At 35.1% G+C, this 21,583-nt stretch overlaps 2 protein-coding genes across 11 annotated transcripts in view; one reads left to right on the top strand and one right to left on the bottom strand.

The window, feature by feature from the left end:
- Positions 1–17,156, top strand: part of LOC119840438 (calcium-activated potassium channel slowpoke) — a 50,493-nt gene extending 33,337 nt beyond the window's left edge. For 3 of the 10 annotated variants that reach the window (XM_038367053.1, XM_038367051.1, XM_038367050.1), the window contains exons 10-26: positions 348–500; positions 950–1,105; positions 1,972–2,084; positions 2,411–2,566; positions 2,758–2,834; positions 3,975–4,046; positions 5,587–5,649; positions 6,310–6,348; positions 6,730–6,862; positions 7,872–7,937; positions 8,632–8,803; positions 8,925–9,149; positions 9,664–9,955; positions 10,220–10,356; positions 10,860–10,996; positions 11,425–11,650; positions 11,984–17,156. In XM_038367053.1, coding sequence (XP_038222981.1) covers positions 348–500; positions 950–1,105; positions 1,972–2,084; positions 2,411–2,566; positions 2,758–2,834; positions 3,975–4,046; positions 5,587–5,649; positions 6,310–6,348; positions 6,730–6,862; positions 7,872–7,937; positions 8,632–8,803; positions 8,925–9,149; positions 9,664–9,955; positions 10,220–10,356; positions 10,860–10,996; positions 11,425–11,650; positions 11,984–12,073 — 2,307 coding nt within the window. In that variant the 3' untranslated portion in view covers positions 12,074–17,156. Of the gene's footprint in view, positions 1–347; positions 501–949; positions 1,106–1,392; positions 1,506–1,971; positions 2,085–2,410; positions 2,567–2,757; positions 2,835–3,134; positions 3,171–3,974; positions 4,047–5,586; positions 5,650–6,309; positions 6,349–6,729; positions 6,863–7,871; positions 7,938–8,631; positions 8,804–8,924; positions 9,150–9,663; positions 9,956–10,219; positions 10,357–10,859; positions 10,997–11,424; positions 11,651–11,983 lie in introns of all 10 variants that reach the window. The other 7 variants (XM_038367055.1, XM_038367054.1, XM_038367056.1 and 4 more) reach the window with 7 other exon arrangements.
- A 1,436-nt stretch (positions 17,157–18,592) lies between these two features.
- On the bottom strand, positions 18,593–20,501 carry LOC119840396. The gene is made up of 3 exons (XM_038366993.1): positions 20,129–20,501; positions 19,862–20,063; positions 18,593–19,501 (listed from the first exon to the last, which is right to left on the bottom strand). Exons 1-3 carry the CDS (start codon positions 20,361–20,363, stop codon positions 18,772–18,774), a joined length of 1,167 nt encoding a protein of 388 aa, XP_038222921.1. The 5' UTR covers positions 20,364–20,501; the 3' UTR covers positions 18,593–18,771.
- Between the last annotated feature and the right edge of the window lie 1,082 nt (positions 20,502–21,583).

Below are 21,583 nucleotides of genomic sequence, written 5' to 3'. Positions count from 1 at the left end.
ATTGTCGAGTGTTTACGGTAAGTCTCGGTATGCATGGCTTGGATTGAAACAAACTAGTGTGCATGTGCAATGCAGATCATTCGCTTGTTTAATAAAAACTAATTTCCTTGTGATTCTATAGTCCTGAATAGATGTTGTATCGTAAGCATGATCTTTCTACTCCAGTGTCGTCCCTTTGTAGATGGTGCACCTATCTAAAAGCTTTTGTGTAAACATAATGAAATATTTAAATTTATAAAAGTCATCTTGTGACTTTGTCATGATAACGATTTTGACCGTTAGCAGTTTTCTTGATATGTTTTTGCATTTGAATAAATGAAAATAAACCTTAATCGCATATAAACCAGGTTCATGAAGCCGACGCTTGTCTGGTGTTAGCTAACAAATACTGCCAAGATCCTGATGCTGAAGATGCTGCTAATATAATGAGAGTCATCTCTATCAAGAATTACTCGGATGATATCAGGGTTATTATTCAATTGATGCAGTATCATAATAAGGTGGGTTTTTTAAACGTATAAGTTGTCTCTACATAAATATCGTTTCACTAGCTTAAGCCCGCGACTTTTTCGTAGTTACATGGTAGAAAGGGCCTCACAACCTTTCAAGATAATAATAATAATAAGATTTTGTACCCTTTGATTCTATAACATCTAATGTTATAAAGAGTTTGTTTGTTTGTTTGAACGCACTAATCTCAGGAACTGAACCGATTTGAAAAATTATTTCAGAGTGTTTGATAGCCCATTGGGGAAGGCTATAGGCTATATATTATGTACCACGAGCGAAGCCGGGGCGGACGGCTAGTATAAAATATTGAGTTTAAAAAGCTCTTTTCTTGCGAGTTTCAAGCGGAGATCATTCACTCACGTTTATTTTTATCATCAAGATATTCCATTATTGTGGAATAACCTTAATATTCTTATACCGCCACTTGACTCTCCGTCAGGCTTACCTCTTAAACATTCCATCCTGGGACTGGAAGCAAGGAGACGACGTGATATGTTTAGCGGAACTGAAGCTGGGTTTCATCGCGCAGAGTTGCCTCGCCCCTGGCTTCTCCACGATGATGGCTAATCTCTTCGCTATGAGAAGTTTCAAAACGGTCAGAATCTTTTAGTATAGTATATATTCTTCTTATAGATCATAGTAGTTAGAATTTGTTTCACAGGTGAGTTGATTCCTTATTAGGATAATTGTATAATCTTTACTGTCAAGCTTAAGCTATAAAATATATGATATACAACGCATAATCATAATGTCTTGTACATTTTATTTTCTATTTAGTTTTTCTAAAAAATATCCCCAAAATATATGGGAAAAATGTAATGAAGTAGGCTTCAGTTGAGAATTAAACTTGTAGTAAAACACATTTTATGCCACATTTCGCAGTCGAAACAAATGGTTAAATGGAAAAATGACTACTTAAGAGGTACTGGCATGGAGATGTACACAGACACGCTGAGTTCAGCTTTTGTCGGCATGTACTTCAAACGAGCCGCAGAGTAAGTGGCTGATAAGAGAAATGGAGTGTGACGACGTAGTGTCACAAGCTACATTGTATATGGCATTCGCCTGTTGACGAAATAACCGTCTTAGCTTGTACATTAATTTAGTACCATGACTTGGATCTGTTAGTACAGCACAGGAATTCCGTAGCACAATACCTCAAAACTAATAAAGGACAATGTTCCACAATTGCTCCATACGAAACGAGCGAAGCGGAAAAGGTTTCGTTTTGAACTCATATCTTCTTATTTTAGAAATAATGACCAAAGACTTACTCGATACCATATCACTGTTTACTTGGCACTCCATCAAAAAAATTCAATACAATTTCCCAAAAATCTAGACCCAAAAAATGCCAAGATATCTTTCTGCTTCGCTCCGTAAACAATAACTTCCCCTAGAATAGTCCAAAGGCTGTGACTAACTATGCACGTGCTTCACCTCGCAATTGGTTGATTACAGTCGCCAGACACGCAGGCTTGGCAGAACGATTACCTACAAGGGACTGGCTGTGAGATGTATACGGAAAGTTTGTCCACATCCTTCACAGGGATGACCTTTGCTCAAGCAAGCGAGTAAGGATCCTTATTGAGGATTTTAATGTTTTATGCGCAGTTTAACCCGATGCGTTTATGAACACTTCTGCTTCACTAAACTAGTAATAACTTAGATGATAAACTGTGTTTCGTAAAATAAAAACAACTCTTATTTAAAGACACTTTTTTTAAAGGATTAATCGAAACAAATTGTTTTCTTTGTACTTTTGTAATCTCTCTAAAATTATATCTTTTACTAATAAGAGATATCTTTTCCGTTTTACTTACTTCTTCTTCTCTTTTCAATTTAAAAAACTAAAAACTCATCAGTTCAAGAACAAAATGTGATGCAATATTGCCCGCAGGTTGTGTTTCACGAAGCTCAAATTACTGCTCTTGGCGATCGAGATTAAGGGCGAGGAAGGGGCGGACAGTAAGATCTCCATAAATCCAAGAAATGCGAAGATACACGCTAATACGCAAGGCTTTTTCATAGCGCAGTCTGCTGATGAGGTTAAAAGGTAATGAAAATTTGATTACCAATGGATCAATGTACAACAATAGTGAAAGAAAATATCACGTGCCTGTATAACATTGAGAAAATTAAAGATAAGAATCACTTAACCCTCAGTCTCAGTTGCTCTCGGAACATATTTTCTAAGAGTATTAAAAACCTTTATTTTTAATGATATATATGCATTAAATTTTCCAGGGCCTGGTATTACTGCAAAGCATGTCATGAGGATATAAAGGATGAGACACTGATCAAAAAGTGCAAATGCAAAAACTGTAAGATAATTTGACTTCTATTATTATATAGATATGTTTAATAGTATTTAATGACCGAATAGTAATCTCCCATGATCTAGAACAAGGATCTCGAATGGTTATGAAATACTGTAACGTTAAACTCTGTGACATACTTTCTGGAAATATATGTAGTAACTCTGAGTTGAAACTGATATAGTCGCAATCACTTAATGTTCTTGTTATAAGTGTCACACAGTAGGACAATAACACAATAAACTATTAACATCACGCTGTTTACTATATGTGCGAGAAAATAATAATGTTCGGCTAAACTTTTAGTGACCGCGCACCAGCGGAAGCTCGGAGCCGATATAGGTAACTTGCACAACCCACCTAACCATAAAGATTGACGTTTTCTAATTATTTTTCGTGTATATATAATTTTGCGATGCTTTAGTGTTGTTGCGTCTGTTTACCGCAGACTGGGTCGGCTTGAAGGCATTCTGATCCGTGCATTCACTTATATTTAGCGATCATTGTGTATGTCTGCTCGCCAGCGATATGAAAACATGGAACGCATTTTGAAACACTCCTGTGCCTCGCAGATAACTCTTGCTCAATTCTATATTCTATATATCAACAGCAATTAGTGCATCATACAGTATTTATATAATTACCTATAAAAATTAATAAACATTTTTCTTTTACCTATCACCAGCACAGTATAAAGCATTGCAACATAGTATATAAATAAATATGATGCACTTTCGGTCCTGACGGTATTGCATGTCATTGAAAATGTAGAATTAAAACGCAATCTGCAAGATGCACTTGTCATTAAAACTCCGAACACTAATTAGTTGAATAAACCGCTGTGCAAATCCACGAAAGCATGTCTCAGACAGTCAGAGTTACTAAGGCCAGAGGACTCCGTGAGGTGTGAGCTTTTACCTTATTCAAAGACTTTGTAAAACAGTTCAGGCTTTTCCGTGTTAATGACAGTCACTAACGTCCGAAATTCTACCAACGCCTTCCATTACATCACCCTTGAATCTGGTAGATTCAAAACTGTTTCCATAAAGTCATCATCGCCATGTCTCATTGAATCTGCCATATTCAGCACCAGGATAAGAACCGATCCACAAATCGAACGGGACGTCAGTATTTGGATTTTTCCAGATGTCGGAATGATGATGATGCAGAGTGGGATGGTGAAACAAAGTCTTAATACGTATCGAAGTGTTCCTGATGGTACGGAAAGCATTATAAATGGCCAATGCCGTACCTCACAATATAATACTTTGTTTGCAAACTAACTATCTCGCATAAATCTACAAGTACGCTAAAGTACGCTAACTCACAAATGATGCTCCACGCAATTAGTATGGCAGTGCTACAGCACAAGTAATTATTAATATAGTGCTTGAAGGTCACATGATAATGGGCATACTGCCCATTACAGTTAAAAAAGAGCACACTAAGACTCGTTTTGCTTATTAAAAATATTGACAATTATTGGAGCATTCTATGTTATAATATAATATATGTTATAATATAAAAGCGCAATTGTCTTATGGTATATTTTACAATAATTATGTGCCGGTGAAGCTTTGCATATGTTCCGCAGTACGCATACTAATTGGCCTATTTCTTACCCAATCCTTACCAAACTTAATTTATCGTCCGAACAATTGACATTTTCTAAAAGTGTTATTTCTCGGTTCAGTGGCTACATTCAGGAAAGGCGTACGAGCCGTCCAGATGGTTGGCAGGGCAAGTACGTAACTTCAGCATTCGTATCAGTGTAAACTATATGTCGATGTGGTGTACGATGCAATGGTGCGGCCTAACTCGCCATGTCCATGTATCAATATCGTGTCCGTTAATTATTGTCTTGTATACGTTATCTATGTGCATTTACAGCAGTTAGATGAATGTCTATTAGCCGATGTATCCATCGGAAGAGATATTGTGTTATAATTTTATTTTGATATTGTATGGTTACTAAATTATTGTCGATACGAATATTTTTAACTAGGTATCATCTTATCGATTTCTAATTTCTGCATCAATAGACTCTGGTGTTGATGTTGTAAAGTCTTAGTTTTTATCAATTACTTGTGCTTGGATGATAATATTAATTTTTACCAATTATGTGTAGGGTATAATTAAATTAATTAGATGGTCCTTGATAGAAACATAAGGACCCTGCAGTGGTTGATTGACGCTTCAGATTCCGTCGAAATGGTACTTGCTAAAATGTAATGTAAGAGTTCGATTTGGTATTTATAATCATAGTAAGTTCAGTACATTCGGCGCCTCATTTAAATCAATCACATCCCTTATTTCATTTATCATTATCCTCTTAGAAATTTCATCACAACAAAAGATTGAACGTGTCATAAAATAAATGCTGACTAACATTAGTGTAGGTTATAGAGTAGTGTAGGTGATAGTGCACTCGCTTGTCAAAATATTTTAATGTTGATTTTAGATGTTGCATGTGCATGTGATAAATGTTTTCTTTAAAGTTAAATATAATATTAATTGATGTAACATTGGTTTTACCTTGGTCCCCCGTAGAGTATGTTTATCCACAATAAAACTTAAATAGCGCCTTAATTATTCGACCAAGTTGAAATCTTAACTTTATAAATCTCATACATCATAAAACTTTGTTATATCTGACAACATATTATTTGTCACACGCTGTACATTTGCGTTGTGAAGTAGAATGTATTTATCGACTGAGTGTTGTATAGGAATGCGAACATGTGCTGATGTTTTGCAGATGACCACCATCCTCCCCCCACCTTCACGCCGCCAGAGTTGCCCAAGAAGGTCCATCTTCGAGGTACATCTCAGAGTCCGAGGACTTGAGTGTTTTTTATTTTATTTTTTATCATTGGCCCACACATACAGCCAGATACGCTTGCCCATAGGTAAAAATATTGCACTTAGCTGCTTGACCATGCATTCATAGACAGCACCGAATTGGCGGAAAGCCACCGGAGATCAGAAGTTCGCTTAAGTCAAGCATGAACCTGACGACGACATAGATACCGCTCGGCGTTTCTAAGAGTGCATTCCGAATTCTGACACATAGAAAGATCTAGAAGGAATCGAATTACCAGAGTGCAATAAGCTATGCAATACACGAAGCCAATGTATCCTTGTTTCTGCATCACACTATCACAGATTGTTAATGCAAATGTCCTTTAAATTAAAGTTTTCATTGACCTGTGCTTCTTGGTTAACTCTAAAGCGGATGTTACTATCATTTCTGGCTTGCCACCCTTTGCCGAGCCTTGCAAGTATCCATTACATTGCATCTGATTTAATGTATTGATATTGATTGACTAATTTATATTGGTGTCTGAATGCAATATACGCTTCTGTCGTAGATTGATATAATTAACTTTGATAACTTGATAAACTGCTTTCATAGCTAATCATTTAAATTTGTTTCATTAATCGTGGGTTTTATAATAATTTATTTATTATATTAATGCAGGCAGTGAAGTAGCTCGTGATCGAGGGGAAGACATAAGTTGTAAGTATTGGTTGATTTTACAGCAAACTATGTTTTATAAAATCTTCTTTCTATATGTTGACATATCTGTTATTAAACTCCCACTAATCAATACTAGTAGGTATTTTGAACAGCCATTCTGAAGAGTAGGAGTATTTGACGAACTGTTTTAAAAATTCAGTATCACCGTACTCTAACCCATGTTACCATTGTGTCATCAACAATAACAAACATTACTATATTTGCTGTTCAACTTCTGGATATATTCTGCTAATTTATCAGTTAAATGTAAAACGAGTCCGAAAATGTGTGTTAAAAGTGTGAAACTGGCCCTGTGTTAAAAGTGTGAAATCTAGTATCACACCATGCTACATGTAAATAAACATCGAAATTATTTAACAGTGATCAATAGAAACCATCGCAACGCCGCGCCGACGACGCTCCTCTCGCCAATGGCCAACCAACTTATGAACTCGACAACAACTAGACAAGTGAATAAGGTGAAGCCAAACGTAACGAGAGCGCCGCCTGAGACGTAAGTCATTTATTTCTTACAAACCCCCAAACAGTTTGAAAGGTAAATATTATATAAGGATACGTACAGATTTCAATTTTTGTATAAGTCCTAAGATTGTGTCAATACTTTGTGCAAGAATATAGCAAACATTTATAGGCTAATATTCCTTTTAATTTGTTTAACATCTATGACGTTTGGGTTACGACATCGGAATCGAACATGTAGTCGGTCCAATATATTGCAATTCCATGACTTGTAGAAATAGTTTTAAACTCTTTAAGGTTAGAAGAGTCTCTGTTCTGGAGAGAATTTTAAAATGCTTTTCGTGAGTTTTTTTTTTCTGAAACAGTAATTATTTTAATATCAAACAAACAATAAACATATATGAGGACACTCTTCGCATAAACAACATAAAATTGATGTTACAGATAAGATAAAATATTTTTTAATTAGTTCTTAGATTACCAAATAAGTTTAATTGTATAAGGACATGGGTATTGTTATATCCACCAGGATCACAAGCATAATTTTTACTTCGTTATTAAGATGAATACCGCTTCATCGAGAGCGCACAATATCTATTCAAAACCGATTTCATAATAACTTAAATATTGTTTATTACATTAAAATAAAGTTTTACTGATGTCGGCTTTGGTTAGGTAGCTATCATATGATCTTATTTTGTACTTAACCCCTTATTCTTAATAATTTCTCGCAATTTAGGTTACTTTGATGTGAACCTGTGCTTTTTATGATTTCTTCCCGATTCAACAGTTTAATTTCGATTATGTCGGCACTAAATGTGTAAAATATACTTTCCCTAACGTTTGATTTATTTTTGTATATGGCGCTTCATTAATTGAATTAAATGTCTATGTTGTTTATACGTGATTTCATGGGCACGATGCACTATGCACGGCACTGAGTCGATTACTTCATGACTGTTAGCGTAATATACTAGGAACTATTCTACTCACGATTACCGAGGCTCCTGAAAACATTGGAGAATATTTGACCCTGCTTACAGGAATCAGCAAGAGCAAGATACGAATTACCAAGCCTATCACCTAGCCTACGAAGTGAAAAAACTCATGTAATTCCAGAATTTATTTTCCAATTATTTTACTCCGTAGATATGACTTTATGTAGAAGTTAGTCGTTAGAGCTTTCGTATGGTGACGACTTTTATTTCGATGAAATGTAATCTGTATGCACTTGATAGCAGCACGGCACTGAATTGTTTGTTGAAAGCTTAGTGTTACATTTCTGTAGTGATCAGTTGCGTATATAATATAGTGTAGATTATTATACGTATATAGTTAGATGAAGTTTTAAGCACTTAGTTTAGTATTGCAATACACGGCTCAATGAATTGTATTTTGATTATTTTACGCGATAGTTTGCTCGAATGTTTACCTAATCTTATGCGATTTCCCTTTTTTCGCATATTATTTTATACTAAGTTTCCAAAAGGATAGATATCATTAAGATAGTGATCTTTTAATCGTAACCCAATTACCAAGTACAGTATTACTATGCTTATAATCCTTTTGGAAAATTGGTGGCTAAGAAATTTCAATTTATTTTCACTTTTGTTATTTTTCAATATCTCACCCTTGACAAATATTGGATCAAGAATCACTAAAGCAAGACGAATTAACGAATAGAATATAACGTTAATTAATTCATTATTGTACAGAAACAATTCATACACAATTAATGCACGTTTTAGTTCCGGATTCCCGCCAAAACTGTTTGAAGTGACATTTTTTTTTTAATGTTGACAGGCCAACGAGTCGGAGTAGTGGTGGTAATCAAAATAGCAATGGTGTCAGTTTGCCAGCTGGTCTGGCGGACGACCAGTCGAAAGACTTCGATTTTGAAAAGACTGAAATGAAATATGACTCTACAGGAATGTTCCATTGGAGTCCCGCCCGCAATCTAGAAGATTGTATCCTAGTACGTATCGTATCTGTTGGACGTTAATTGGTCAATATAATAATCGTAAATAAGTGTAGGTGGGAAAAGAAACACTGCAGTATATAACATTAACTTATAACATTTTGCTTTCTTTCTCTAGGATAGAAATCAAGCGGCAATGACCGTACTGAACGGTCACGTTGTAGTGTGTTTATTTGCGGATCCGGATTCGCCGCTAATCGGTTTGAGGAATCTAGTGATGCCCCTCAGAGCGTCAAATTTCCACTATCACGAGCTGAAACACGTCGTAATCGTGGGCAGCGTCGACTATATTCGCAGGGAATGGAAGATGTTGCAGAATCTACCGAAGATATCTGTTTTGAATGTGAGTTATGCTTTTGTTTATATCGATAGTTGGTAAAATGCCAAGCGCTGACATAATCTGCGAAGCGGATAAATGCGTAAAAATTGTACTCAGAGTGGTTTTAGAAATAAAATGACGTTTTAACTTTGCTGTGGATTAGGTATTTGTTCATTATCACTACATGGTAAAAAACAAATTTGCTTGCCGCTCTGTCCCTATGTATGCTTAGATCTTTAAAAATACACAGCGGCTTGCGGGTTTTTTAAATGGACCATTGAAGGGGAAGTTTTATATGTATATATATAACATGCATAGTCGCACGGGGCGGGTTGCTAGTATTTCAATAAATGTCTAATATAATTAAAAAAATGTGTATTTTTGATTGTATCATTTTACGACACCTTTTTTAGCATTCATATAGCATTTTATAACAAAGATGAACACACAAGATAATGAATTTACTCGAATATCAGATTTGTCTGAATAAACGTAACACGCAGCGGAGCAACGTGAGCCAGAGCTAATCAATCCGCAGGGTTCACCGCTAAGCCGAGCCGACTTGCGTGCAGTGAACGTGAACCTGTGCGACATGTGCTGCATACTGTCAGCGAAGGTGCCATCGAACGATGACCCGACGCTGGCGGACAAGGAAGCTATCCTGGCTTCGCTGAACATCAAGGCTATGACGTTCGACGACACGATCGGCGTGCTGAGCGCCGGCGCGACCAACGGGGCCGCCGCGCCCGCGCCGCCCGGCGCCTCGCCCGCGCCCGTGCTGCTGCAGCGCCGCGGCTCCGTCTACGGCGCCAACGTGCCCATGATCACTGGTAAGTGCTTTTTTGTAGTCGTCGGCAATAGTATTAGTAGCTGGTGGGTCGCCTGATGATAAGCGCTATATTTGAAGAGGCGTAAGGTCGATTGCAAACCTTACACATCTGTAGATGGTTTGTCTTTAAATTGGAAATGGATTAAGAAAGGATTGACGAGAAAAATAAATAAAAGGGTAAGAAATATGAGCCTCCGGCCTAGAATTGAAAGCAGTTGGAGAGTTCATGAAAAACAATCATTCAAAATCCTATTAAAAATTCCAGAACTGGTGAACGACAGCAACGTGCAGTTCCTGGACCAGGACGACGACGACGACCCGGACACCGAGCTGTATCTCACGCAGCCGTTCGCATGCGGCACCGCCTTCGCTGTCAGCGTGCTCGACTCGCTCATGTCCACTGTGAGATCTTATATTCACTTAACATTGTTAACGAATTTCCATGTTATAAATACCTTATCTGTCATTTAAAACAATTATCGACAACCTCTGGCTTTAGGATTAGCTTATCTGTCGGATAAAATAATTATTTTTTAAAACTACTATAGATAAAATAGTGGATGTGTATCTGTACACATCTATGTTTCATGTTTGTGAATTTATACTATCCTTCTCTTCCTTCTCATTGAATTGAATATCGTGTATTTTAAAATGTATTTCATCCAAACAGTCATTTTAATACTTAAGCAATGTGTTAAAACTATCCAAACAAAATTTCTCAAATTTTCACCGCTTTGAAATTATGTAATGAGATGTCATTCCCATGGGAATAACAACTTTGACAACGCCAGCAAATCCGCTAGCGGAAAGCTAGTATAAATGTAACAAAACCTCGTTTGTATATTGGTTCACGTGTTTCTTTTAAGAATACCATATATAAACTTGCCAATAACTTCATATTCCAGACCTACTTCAACCAGAACGCACTAACTCTAATCAGATCGCTCATAACGGGTGGGGCGACGCCGGAACTGGAACTGATCCTGGCTGAGGGCGCCGGCCTCCGCGGTGGTTACTCTACGCCTGAGAGCTTAGCGAATAGGTAATAAAATGTATTTTACTGACTAAATTCTAAGCATTTGTTATGCTATAACTATGTATGTTTATATATTTGTGTTAATTGGGTGGAGTACTGGACCGATTTCAAAATTATTTCATCATCAGAAAGCTGCAACTTCACTGAGTAGCTATATAGCATATATATACACACGGGCGAAACCACCAAACCAAGTAGTAACAACGCGTTTTGAGCAATGCCCTACAGCTTTGGGTGCTAATCAATATGCAATCCACAGAGACCATGCCGCGTACACTAGCCAGGAGAACACTTGTCTTAAACGCGTTCTTCCAGCGTTCGCGAGCTTCCATCAGCGTACGTCAGCTATTTGACATAGTACCGATTTCTTCCAGTGTCCGGCTATCTGACATAATATTTATTTAAATACGGTTAATCAGCAAAGTAATCTACAGGGACAGATGCCGCGTCGGGCAGATATCGCTGTACGACGGGCCGCTGGCGCAGTTCGGCGAGGCGGGCAAGTACGGCGACCTGTTCGTGGCGGCGCTGCGCACGTACGGCATGCTCTGCATCGGCCTGTACCGCTTCCGCGACACGTCCTCCACGTGCGACGCGTCCAGCAAGCGGTACGTCATCACCAACCCGCCGGACGACTTCTCGCTGCTGCCCACGGATCAGGTTAGTTGCGTGCGGTTTGTGTTAAATTGAGGTAGAATACAGCGTTACAATAGTAGGATTGTGTGTTAAGCTTGGGACAGTACGATGTTATGTTATTTTTCAAATATATTAACTCTTCTCTGTTTTTTAGATTCGTTATTTATTCTATTCTATGTGTTGTATGCCCAAAAACCCTAGTGCAATTGAATCAAGTTTTGTAAGTGTTGTAAACATTCCAGAAGTTCTGGGTTCGAGTCCCAATTGAGGAATCACAAAATTAAAGCTTATACCTAGTCATATCATATCACTCGAGCGTCTCTAATCAATCGCCCCACCCCCGCACGGCGGCTGCAGGTGTTCGTGCTGATGCAGTTCGACCCGGGCGTGGAGTACCGCGCGAGCCGGCGCGCGGCGGCGGGCGCGGCCAAGGACGACGCCTCCTGACTATTGCTGTGCAGCGCCCTGACCGACGGCCCCTACTCCTACATCTAGGCCGGTGGCCGGGGGCCGGCGACACTCCGACAATCCCTTGTGCGGCCTTGCTTATACTCGGTTGTTTTGGTTGTGTTCCCTCACGATTTTTGTTCGTTTTGTGTATATAGTGGCGTTCCTCCCTGCAATAAAATAATTTATTATTGTTTATGTTATGTTCTAGGTGCCTGTTCTTTTTGATGTATATTTTTATCGACCTTTACTGTTCTTTTAGTGCTTTCTTTTCGGTATTTTGTTGTTTCCTGAATAAGTTATCTTGCGTTTATCTTTTATCTTTCAACTATCGATCGACCGGTCAGTTTTTTGGGACTAATAGTGTTATGTCACAATTTCAGCCCGATAATCGAAATAAAATACTAAATATATCCATTTTCCTTACGGATAATTGAATTTTGAAACCGTTCTGTGAGATAAGACGCAGAATTTAAGTATCCTTAAGCGTAATATGACGAAACAGATCTCCACGTGCTATCTTTTTACGTTCGGCCAACTTTGTGACATATTATTTATTATTCGGTGACTACACTATGGGATAAATAAATACTGGCTGCACATACCCAAATCGATTGAATATTTATCCTTCACTACCCGGACAGTGTACACACTTTCGGTTTCTTTTTCATTTTAAGGCACTTTTTCTTACCCACACTTGCTTTATCTATACTTTAGTATATGAACACTGCAATTAATTGATAACAACGGATTGGACAATTGTACACATCATTCAAATCGCGTATAGTTAGAGAAGCTTTCGATGTCGTAAATCTTAGGTATGTTAGTATGTTACAAGTATAGACCGTGCATATTTTATGGTACTTTGAATTATATGTACATTTGTTCAAGCTTGATACTATTTACCGATGAGGGAACATATTTATATGAACCGGCAAAGGATACGAACCTTTTAAACTTTTAATTGCAAGACCCAATTAAGAAGACATAATATAAGGTACTGCATATAATAAACATAATATATTATCTAGTACGTCCATTCCTTATTCTCTAGAATATAACGTGCTAATCATGTAAGTTTTCTTAAATATGTATAAGCATTTATACTCATCGACTGATTGATTGAAGTTAATCATGCATAGTTCATATTTAATTGTGATTTAAGACAATCGTTATTAGTTTTTTATAATTGAATTCGAATTTTATTAAATTAGATTAAGGCTTGTTCACATCTCGATCTTATGCACACGAATGTAGTTTGCATACGATTTATTTGCTCATGAGTATTTAGTATGATATACATTAGAACATTCTTTAGGGTTATCTGTAATCGTTTTATCTGTATTCTACTCTCGGCTTATTATATGCACATGTATTTAATTTTGCGTTATAGTACATTATTAGCGTTCACCTTTATTTTTTAATAAATATTTTGATATTTTTGTTTTTCTTTTATTTTGTTTTTTGATTTTTGTTTTAACATCCTAATCGGGCGGGGATTGTCAAAGTGGACGTGAAAAATGGCGCTGCACATAAAAGAAAAATGAACTGAACCATTGTGAGTTATGTCAATGGGTGTTGCGAAATGCTGAATGCAAGTGTAAAATGATGCAAACGGTGTGATATTATTTTCGAATCGTCGTTGTTATAATTAGGGCTTCAGAAGCCTGCGGTGTATTTTAGTGTTTAACTCCGGGTGCTTTGACGATTGTGGACTTCTTTCATAGACAATTGAATGTATTAGATATATTAAGTGACACTAATTAATTGTGCGTTGGGGTAAGTTGCACGGTGCCGTTACATAATCAATAGATATATAATGATATCGAACAATTTATACATTTTGCAGAATGTAATTTCCATACCTCATATCACTATAATTCAATTACCTACCTACGAAATATTATTTTACCGTCTTACAGACGCAAAACATCGAAACACGACATAAGAGAGAAAACAGCGCCTTATCCTAACGCGTCTAACAATTAATTAGTATTACTTCGCTTAGACATTATTAGATTATTGACACATTTTCCACATCTTTAGTAACTCATCATAAAGTTAAACATCGACATAAGTACCTTGTGCATTATGAAACCGTTTTCCTAGTGCAGGATATTTGACAAATTTTTAGAAACATTTATTCCGAAATTGTTCAAATTGTGCTTAAACACATAATCACATTATATAAATAAGTGCGCTTGAAAGTTGTAATGGTTAGAGGTCGAGGTTTGTCAATTATCCTGTAGAATGCATCGTGTAGATATATAATGCGATAAATTGTTTTAGAGTTCTTTATTTTAAACGATCACATAGTTTTAAATAAAGCTCATACCTATGACACCAATTCACCGTGTTCTTACTTACAGTGACATAATTAGTATAGATAAAAACCGGCCCTAATTAGGTAATTGCGTATATTTTATTTCACGTGTGTGTGTCTGTGTGTGTGCGTGTAGTGTGCGACGGTCCAGGAGTAATAAATGCATTAGATTTTAAAGGAATTGAATGAAATACTGCCATATTTTTGTAACGCCGTGACACTCGGTCCATACATGTCAAAATACCCTAAGGATATAAAGTACAAAGTCTCTGAGGCTCATTCTTTGTGGAGATGGGAAAAATGAAAAATGCTTCTAATGGTAGATACCTCTACGTTGTATCGCAATGGCGGTTATATTTAAATGTTGCGATGTTCAAAAATTGTATCTCGAATCTCGCCTAACGGTATGTTGTTCTTTTTTTATTCGTTTTAAACGAATGTATAAATAAGTACCCACACTCGCGTTAAAAGCTTACAAGGAAATTCTATTTAATATGTCGTCAAATCACTAATCACGGAACACGCGAATTAATATAAGTATATACTAAGTAAGAGATGGAAATATGTATAAAATGAGATGGTTGTGCACGATAGATATTATAAATTCAAATTATTGCCCTTATCGAAAGTTTACGTTAATGTTTTAATGAGATTTAAACAAATTGACCAAACAATATATTTAGGTTACAGGCGAGCGGACACTAGTCTGAAATCGATATTGTATCAGGGAATGCGTTATTTCTGTTGGTTCGAATAGGTAGAAACCATTGCATGCCACAGGAAGCCCATAGCCGCCAAACTAGGTATAGGTGTATACGTAAAAACTTAAATCACCGATCTATATTGTAATTAATTTAGTGTGTTGTACATAGTCAGACGTAATTTTGTATTTAAGAATTTTTTCCACATCTCCTTCGCATTAAAATAGTTACTTACGGCTGCTTTAAAGTTAATATTTGAGAATACTGTCGTGTGTAGTTTGTTGTGAACTAGGCTTATAGTTAACCATATGCTAGTAAGAATAGAGTTCGGACGTCTCAATGTAAAAATGTAAAATACACGCTAAATAGATATTTTGGATTAATTACGTGTTATAAACTAAGATTATTATAAATGACGATTTTTCTTTAATATTTTTATACAGCATTACAGATATATATCGCAATTAAAAGTTTATAGAGGTGGATCGGTGTGCAATTTAAAATAGTATCTAAATTTGTATAATCGCCTTATCGAGAGAGAATATAGCCCAATGTCCTGCGTGTTTGCTTGAGATTGTCGTATGTCATTTTTAACGATGTGTGACTCGTGAGTCGTATGAACTCGTGTTGCTAGGTGTAAATTGTATCACTATTTATCATTAACTTCAACTATGGATCCAGTTTGGTAAGACTATCCATACTATACCACCATCAACCATCCGTAGTACCTTTTCTCTAACTATAAATTATGTAAAAAGTTCTTAACTGTCCTAATGTATACGGTACACGACGTTTAACAAATTGGATCTAATATATTATAGCCTTTGTTATTGTAAACCAAGTTTCTTCTCTTGACTTTCAATAATTCTGTGCCAATCGGAATAACACTCTATATTCATTCGTCACAATTTTCTGTGCACACGCACAAAAATTTATTAGATAATATAATACCATTAAATATCACGGGTAATGTTCGATTTAGTTTTGAGATTGGTACATTAGTTCCTGTATTAATCATTACTGCTAATCAACGATATTCAAGAAAGTTAACGACGTCTAATTCGATATCAATCACATAATGCCTATTTATAAGTAGGTAGTTTCATGTTCAGTGTGCATTAAAATCCTAGAATTAACATCATTGTTGACTATTGCTAATAGCTTGAGGTTGTTAACGTTTTTAGAACAGATTGAATTTTTTATGTACTATATATACGTATATGAAATCTTAAACGCTCTACGAATATTCGCTAGACCATTTTTGTAAGCTGATGCCATCTATTCTAATGTTACACGCATAGTCTTCTCTTAATTAACGTAGTATCAATATATAATGATGGCTGTGAGGTAAATAAAATTATAACATTTTATTATATTATATATAAATTAAAATAGTATAATATCACAATTACTCAACGGCAATGACGGTCAGACGCTGCCCTTTTCGTTCTTAATTGGCACTGGTGTATGGCATACGCGTCCATACGGAATCTAGACTGCCCAAACGTTAAATGGTCTAACCCTAAGCTTAAATTTAACCTCTTATGAATTCTAGATATTAAGAGTTATAGATATTTAAAATCATTCTATTATACACTAACGCTTGATCATTAAAAATAATACCAGTGCCAAAACTCAACCTTCGTGTGGCCACACAAAAGCTTACTAATTAAAATTTGTGTCATGTATTATCTTGATAAACCCTAATATTTTAAAGCTTTTCGTGAAGCTTCTCATTATTACAATTTCCTACTTTACAGTCTAGTTAAAGACTTTACAGTCTAGTCTGTTTAAAGATTTTGAAGTGCTCTTTTCCAATTTCAATTTTGCCGAACTATTTTCCGGATGAATTTACTGGAAATTAATTGGAATATGAATTTTTACATATATCCAAGTTTAAAAGAAAGAATTTTTCTAACCGAGTCTCTAAGGATACCTACTTCATGCAATTTACACAATATACCTAGTGTCCCTATTTTGAATTTTCACGAATGTTTATCTTTTTTAACGTATGAAGCTGTAGTGGCCACTATGTAAGATTGAACAGGCGCAGTACCTCGTTTTAAACCAGTTTAGGTAACAGGCTGAAAAAAACCTGAATTTCAATTATCATTGCATCGTGGCCCTAGACTGGTCCGAAAAGCATTACAACAAACATTGGACAAAACATTTCTCCAGGCGCGTTAATTTTAATAATTAGTTATTAAGTTTGGTTTCGACCAAAATGCTTCATTAATATATATCTTCTTATACTTATACGTTGGAAAAAGTTATGCAAATTAAGTGCAATAAAAAATAAATAAATTATGTTGATAAGTATTTAAAATGAGCAATAATCAAATACCAATGGAAGCGTTATTTTACATTATTCTTCTCAGTTATTAATACCGTTTAGTTTAATTGTTGCTCATTTAAAACCTTTTAACTATAATAGATTATTGCTTTAACACAAATCTTAATAGCAACATTTTCATTATTTTCTCGTAATGAAAGTGTTGCTTTATGCACAGATGCAATTTCAAAATCATTATTGACTGCACAACGCGGGCAAAATTACCTGACTGTTTCAAATATGTATCACACCACAAGAACAAATTATTTAATATTGTTGATGTTGATTGTTAATAAATTGCAAATAATGTAAATATCAAATAAATTCTGTATTTGTATTTGAAGTTTGTGTTTGATTTCTCCGTTTCCTTCAAGTACATCATGAAGTTCGAACATTAATGGATTCCCTTTCCCTTCCCCGTCTCAGACCTGATCTTAGTCCACGATCTTAGTTGCTTGATTTATTTATTTAAACTTTTTGAAATAAATATTTGTAAAATTGGCATTCAGTTACTTAGTTCTAACTAGAAAAAAGGCATTGTATTGAAAAACGGTTTTCATCTGTTTAAACATAAAACCCATTTGTACATTTTCCTGTTAACTATTAGCCAATTTAGAAGGCAAAACTTATATTAATTATTAACTGCTCCACTAAAATCTCTGTCGCAATTCACAATGTTTCATAGACTAATAAATATAAATAAAAACGTCTGACTTAAGGTAATTCCTGATAATTGTCTTTTAACTATAGCTGTAACAAGTGTTGGGGAAAGGGCACGAAACTACTGCGTATAAATTATGTTATCTGTGCTACTGCGTAAGAAAACATAATATCAAGCTAAACATTAGAACTGTTAGGACTAGATTTAGCCACTAGAGTCTAGTTACTAGACATTTCGACTAAAGCAGTATTAAAAACCCCTTCGCCGGAAACAGAGCTGTGTAGTTTTTAATTGACCCATTATTTAAAGAAACCACTCCATTAGTTCAACTTTTATTCATGAGTTGTTACATAAAATAAATGCGTTGGAAAAAATATGTTTAATATTCATAAATTTTTCTTATATACAAAGCACAGATATAACCATTAAATATTTGAAATCTAAATATTTTATAATTATTTATGACTAGATTTAGTAATACTGATAAAAATAGTTTAATAGAAATAAAGTTTATCTCATAGTGTGGATATTAAATCAAATTGCAAATTTTAAAAATAGTAAATATAGATCATGTTAGGTGATCATAATTTCTGTCCATTGTAAAGTTTAACAAAAAATGTAAACTACTATATACAAATTTAACAATACAACATCAATTCCTTTATATATCAGACTCACAAATTATGAGTGCTTATATTTATCAAGATGATGCATTTTATTGTTCTTTCGATATTTACTTTGTTTCTTAGCAGATCCAAAATAAACCTTTTTCTTCTCTTCTTCTAATAACAAGGGAGGTAGTGAAACTTTTCTGATATTATACTGTGGCTGCATTCCATTTTGAAGTTTAGTTATTCCATGTTGGAGATCGGGAGAATTCAAAGGTTGTAAGTGAGACATGTCCCTTAACCTTGCTGTAAAGACTCTACTATTATTTTTCTTATGTTCCATTGAATTAACATTACACAAATTCTTTGTATCCAATGAAATATAAGACTTTGCACTGTTCCTTCCGAAATTTATAGATGAATCTGGCCGATAAGTCCTCATCCATTTGGATGAAGCTATGTCTGATCTGAGAATAGACTGACCCTGTTTCTTCTTATGTGAAGGACTTCGGATTTGGATGGGAGTGATGTGCAGGAGAGAGCTAAAAGTGTCTGATACTTCAATATCCGCTCCATATATGCTGTAAGATATTTTCTCCCTTGAAAGTTTTGTGTTGTGTATGTCTTCAACAGAGATTCTAGGTGAATTTGTTGGTGTGACGTCTGTGCTGCTCTGTGATTGGCGTTCTTCACTCTCGCTGAACTGTTCATAGTCACTATAATGCATTGCAATGATCTCTTCATGCTCAATTTGTCTATAATGCAGTCTTCTGTCTGGTTTTGATATACCTTTACCAATGACCCTGCAAGCATATATTTTCCTTTAAATTTATAAACTACTAGCTGAGCCCCTGCGGTTTCCTCCGCGTAAGTCAGTATCCTGTAGGAATATCAGAATAAAAAGTTGACTAGTATTTAACTCAACAATAATATCATATTGATTAAAAAATAGTTAATTATAAATTCGTAATTTGTGGGTCCCAGTGGGCTTTGCAATGGTATGGCATTATATACAGGTTCAATCCCCCATGATGAACAAATCTTTTCTGTTCTTTAAATTTATTCAAATATTTAGAAGCATTCTAATGTACCAATAAATCTAAAAATATCAATTAATTTAAAGTACGTAAAAATAACAAAAAAATAAGGTAACTAAGAATAACCTAAATTGTGGATGCAACTGTTGCCATTGTTTACACTCCTCAATAATCTGTGGACGGGTGCACTTCTCGCCTTCCTCATCGTATAGCGTCCTTTCAATGCGGTCCCACTCGTCAGCTAAAGTTTTCGTCGCTTCAGCGGTATTTCTCTTCAACACTGACCCTGCACTACTGTCACTCTCTTCGCTTTGAAAGTCTGGTGTTCCTTAATAAATTTTATAAATTACTTTACGTTTAAGGAACTAATATTATATTGGCCGAAAGTCTTACCAGTTTCGCTCTCAGAAAAGAAATCTGAAAAGGGGGTGCCTGACCGCTCTAAGCTATCTCCAGCAAACTGTTCGTTGTATGAATAAACTAAATTTCTATTTACTAAATTGTATTCATTTGCAGAGAGTACAGGCAGCTCCGAACGACGAGAAAATTTCGGATGGTTAATATACGGTAAACAATCTCCTCTAATGTTACTTTTCTCTCTTGCAGACAAGTAATTTCGAGCAGACATAATTCAATTGACAAATGCGAATAAACAAAATCTATTTGACATATTCAATAAATGCAAGAACTTGATTTACCACACATAAATATAAAAAATTTATCTACTAATAATTCAATTCAGTTTGTTTTATTGATATTATACCTGACAAACAATAATTTGACATTGATACACAGAAATATAAGTGTATAATCTATGCACAGAACTTTATATGGAACCACAGATTAAGAAGTAGTTATATTATGGGAATGTGTGTTAGATTAGGTGGATTATGTCTTTTTATATGTTATAAAAGTCAATTATATAACAGTATATATATAAAAAAAATAGAATAAAGTTTGATTTTAAATTTTATAGCATTGAAATGCTTTATAAATGAGAAAAAAATTGATCACGATGCGGGATTCGAACCCGCGTTTTTTGACAAACCGTATCAAAATTTATCATAGAATAAAGTTTATTAGCCAGGAAAAATATTAAATTTACAACAATGCTCTGCCTTCTGAACTACGTTATTACTTGTGTCTCAGAGGACAGTGCCTTCCCTTTAACTTCATACACATAATAAACAGGTATTGGTGGGTATCGTGGGTCTCACCAAACAAGTTTCTAAATCTTTGTCAAACTCTTTTTAGTACCTATCATCATAGGTATATCATCATATATGATGATGATAGGTCAACACAGGCTATATTTTAAGTACCTATTTACATTTAATATGAAAAGATGTATATAAAAATACAACACAGATGATACAGTACCTATAGGTGTAACTATCGAACGTCATGTTGTTATAGTGAAATAGATAATTGGTGTTCTATACCAAAAGAACAAAACCTAATTGTTTCTTAGAATATATTTTGAATTTCTAGATTATATGACAAAATTGTAAATTTATTAAGTATTAGTACATTATAAATTCTATGTGTGGCTAACAGAAATAGATATATGTATATATATCACTGTGTATGTTATTAAGATTACATTATTCTTTGCGGGGACTTTGACAGCAGATTGTCTTGTGTCCCGGGAAATATCTACTAATCATAACAGTTTTAGTATTTAGTTATCAAAATATCTTATATATCAATAAATAAATAAATTTTATAATCCATACATAACACTCAGAAGTCACCTATTAGTAAACAAAAACTTCATACATCTCCCCTCTGATCTCCTATTTCGCTCTCGCTTTTAAGCTGCGAGTTCTCGGTCCTATTTATATACAT

The sequence above is a fragment of the Zerene cesonia genome, chromosome 6 (assembly GCF_012273895.1).
Source record: "Zerene cesonia ecotype Mississippi chromosome 6, Zerene_cesonia_1.1, whole genome shotgun sequence".
In the NCBI taxonomy this organism is placed as follows: domain Eukaryota; kingdom Metazoa; phylum Arthropoda; class Insecta; order Lepidoptera; family Pieridae; genus Zerene; species Zerene cesonia.
This window is presented reverse-complemented; position numbering and strand designations above follow the sequence as displayed.

Excerpts from the sequence above, each read along its gene's own strand:
- LOC119840396 (XM_038366993.1), bottom strand. The coding sequence starts at position 20,363 with ATGTCTGCTCGAAATTACTTGTCTGCAAGAGAGAAAAGTAACATTAGA. Across the intron at positions 20,064-20,128 it reads CTTTTCTGAGAGCGAAACTG|GAACACCAGACTTTCAAAGC; the intron begins GTAAGACTTTCG and ends AAATTTATTAAG. Across the intron at positions 19,502-19,861 it reads CAGTTGCATCCACAATTTAG|GGTCATTGGTAAAGGTATAT; the intron begins GTTATTCTTAGT and ends ATATGCTTGCAG.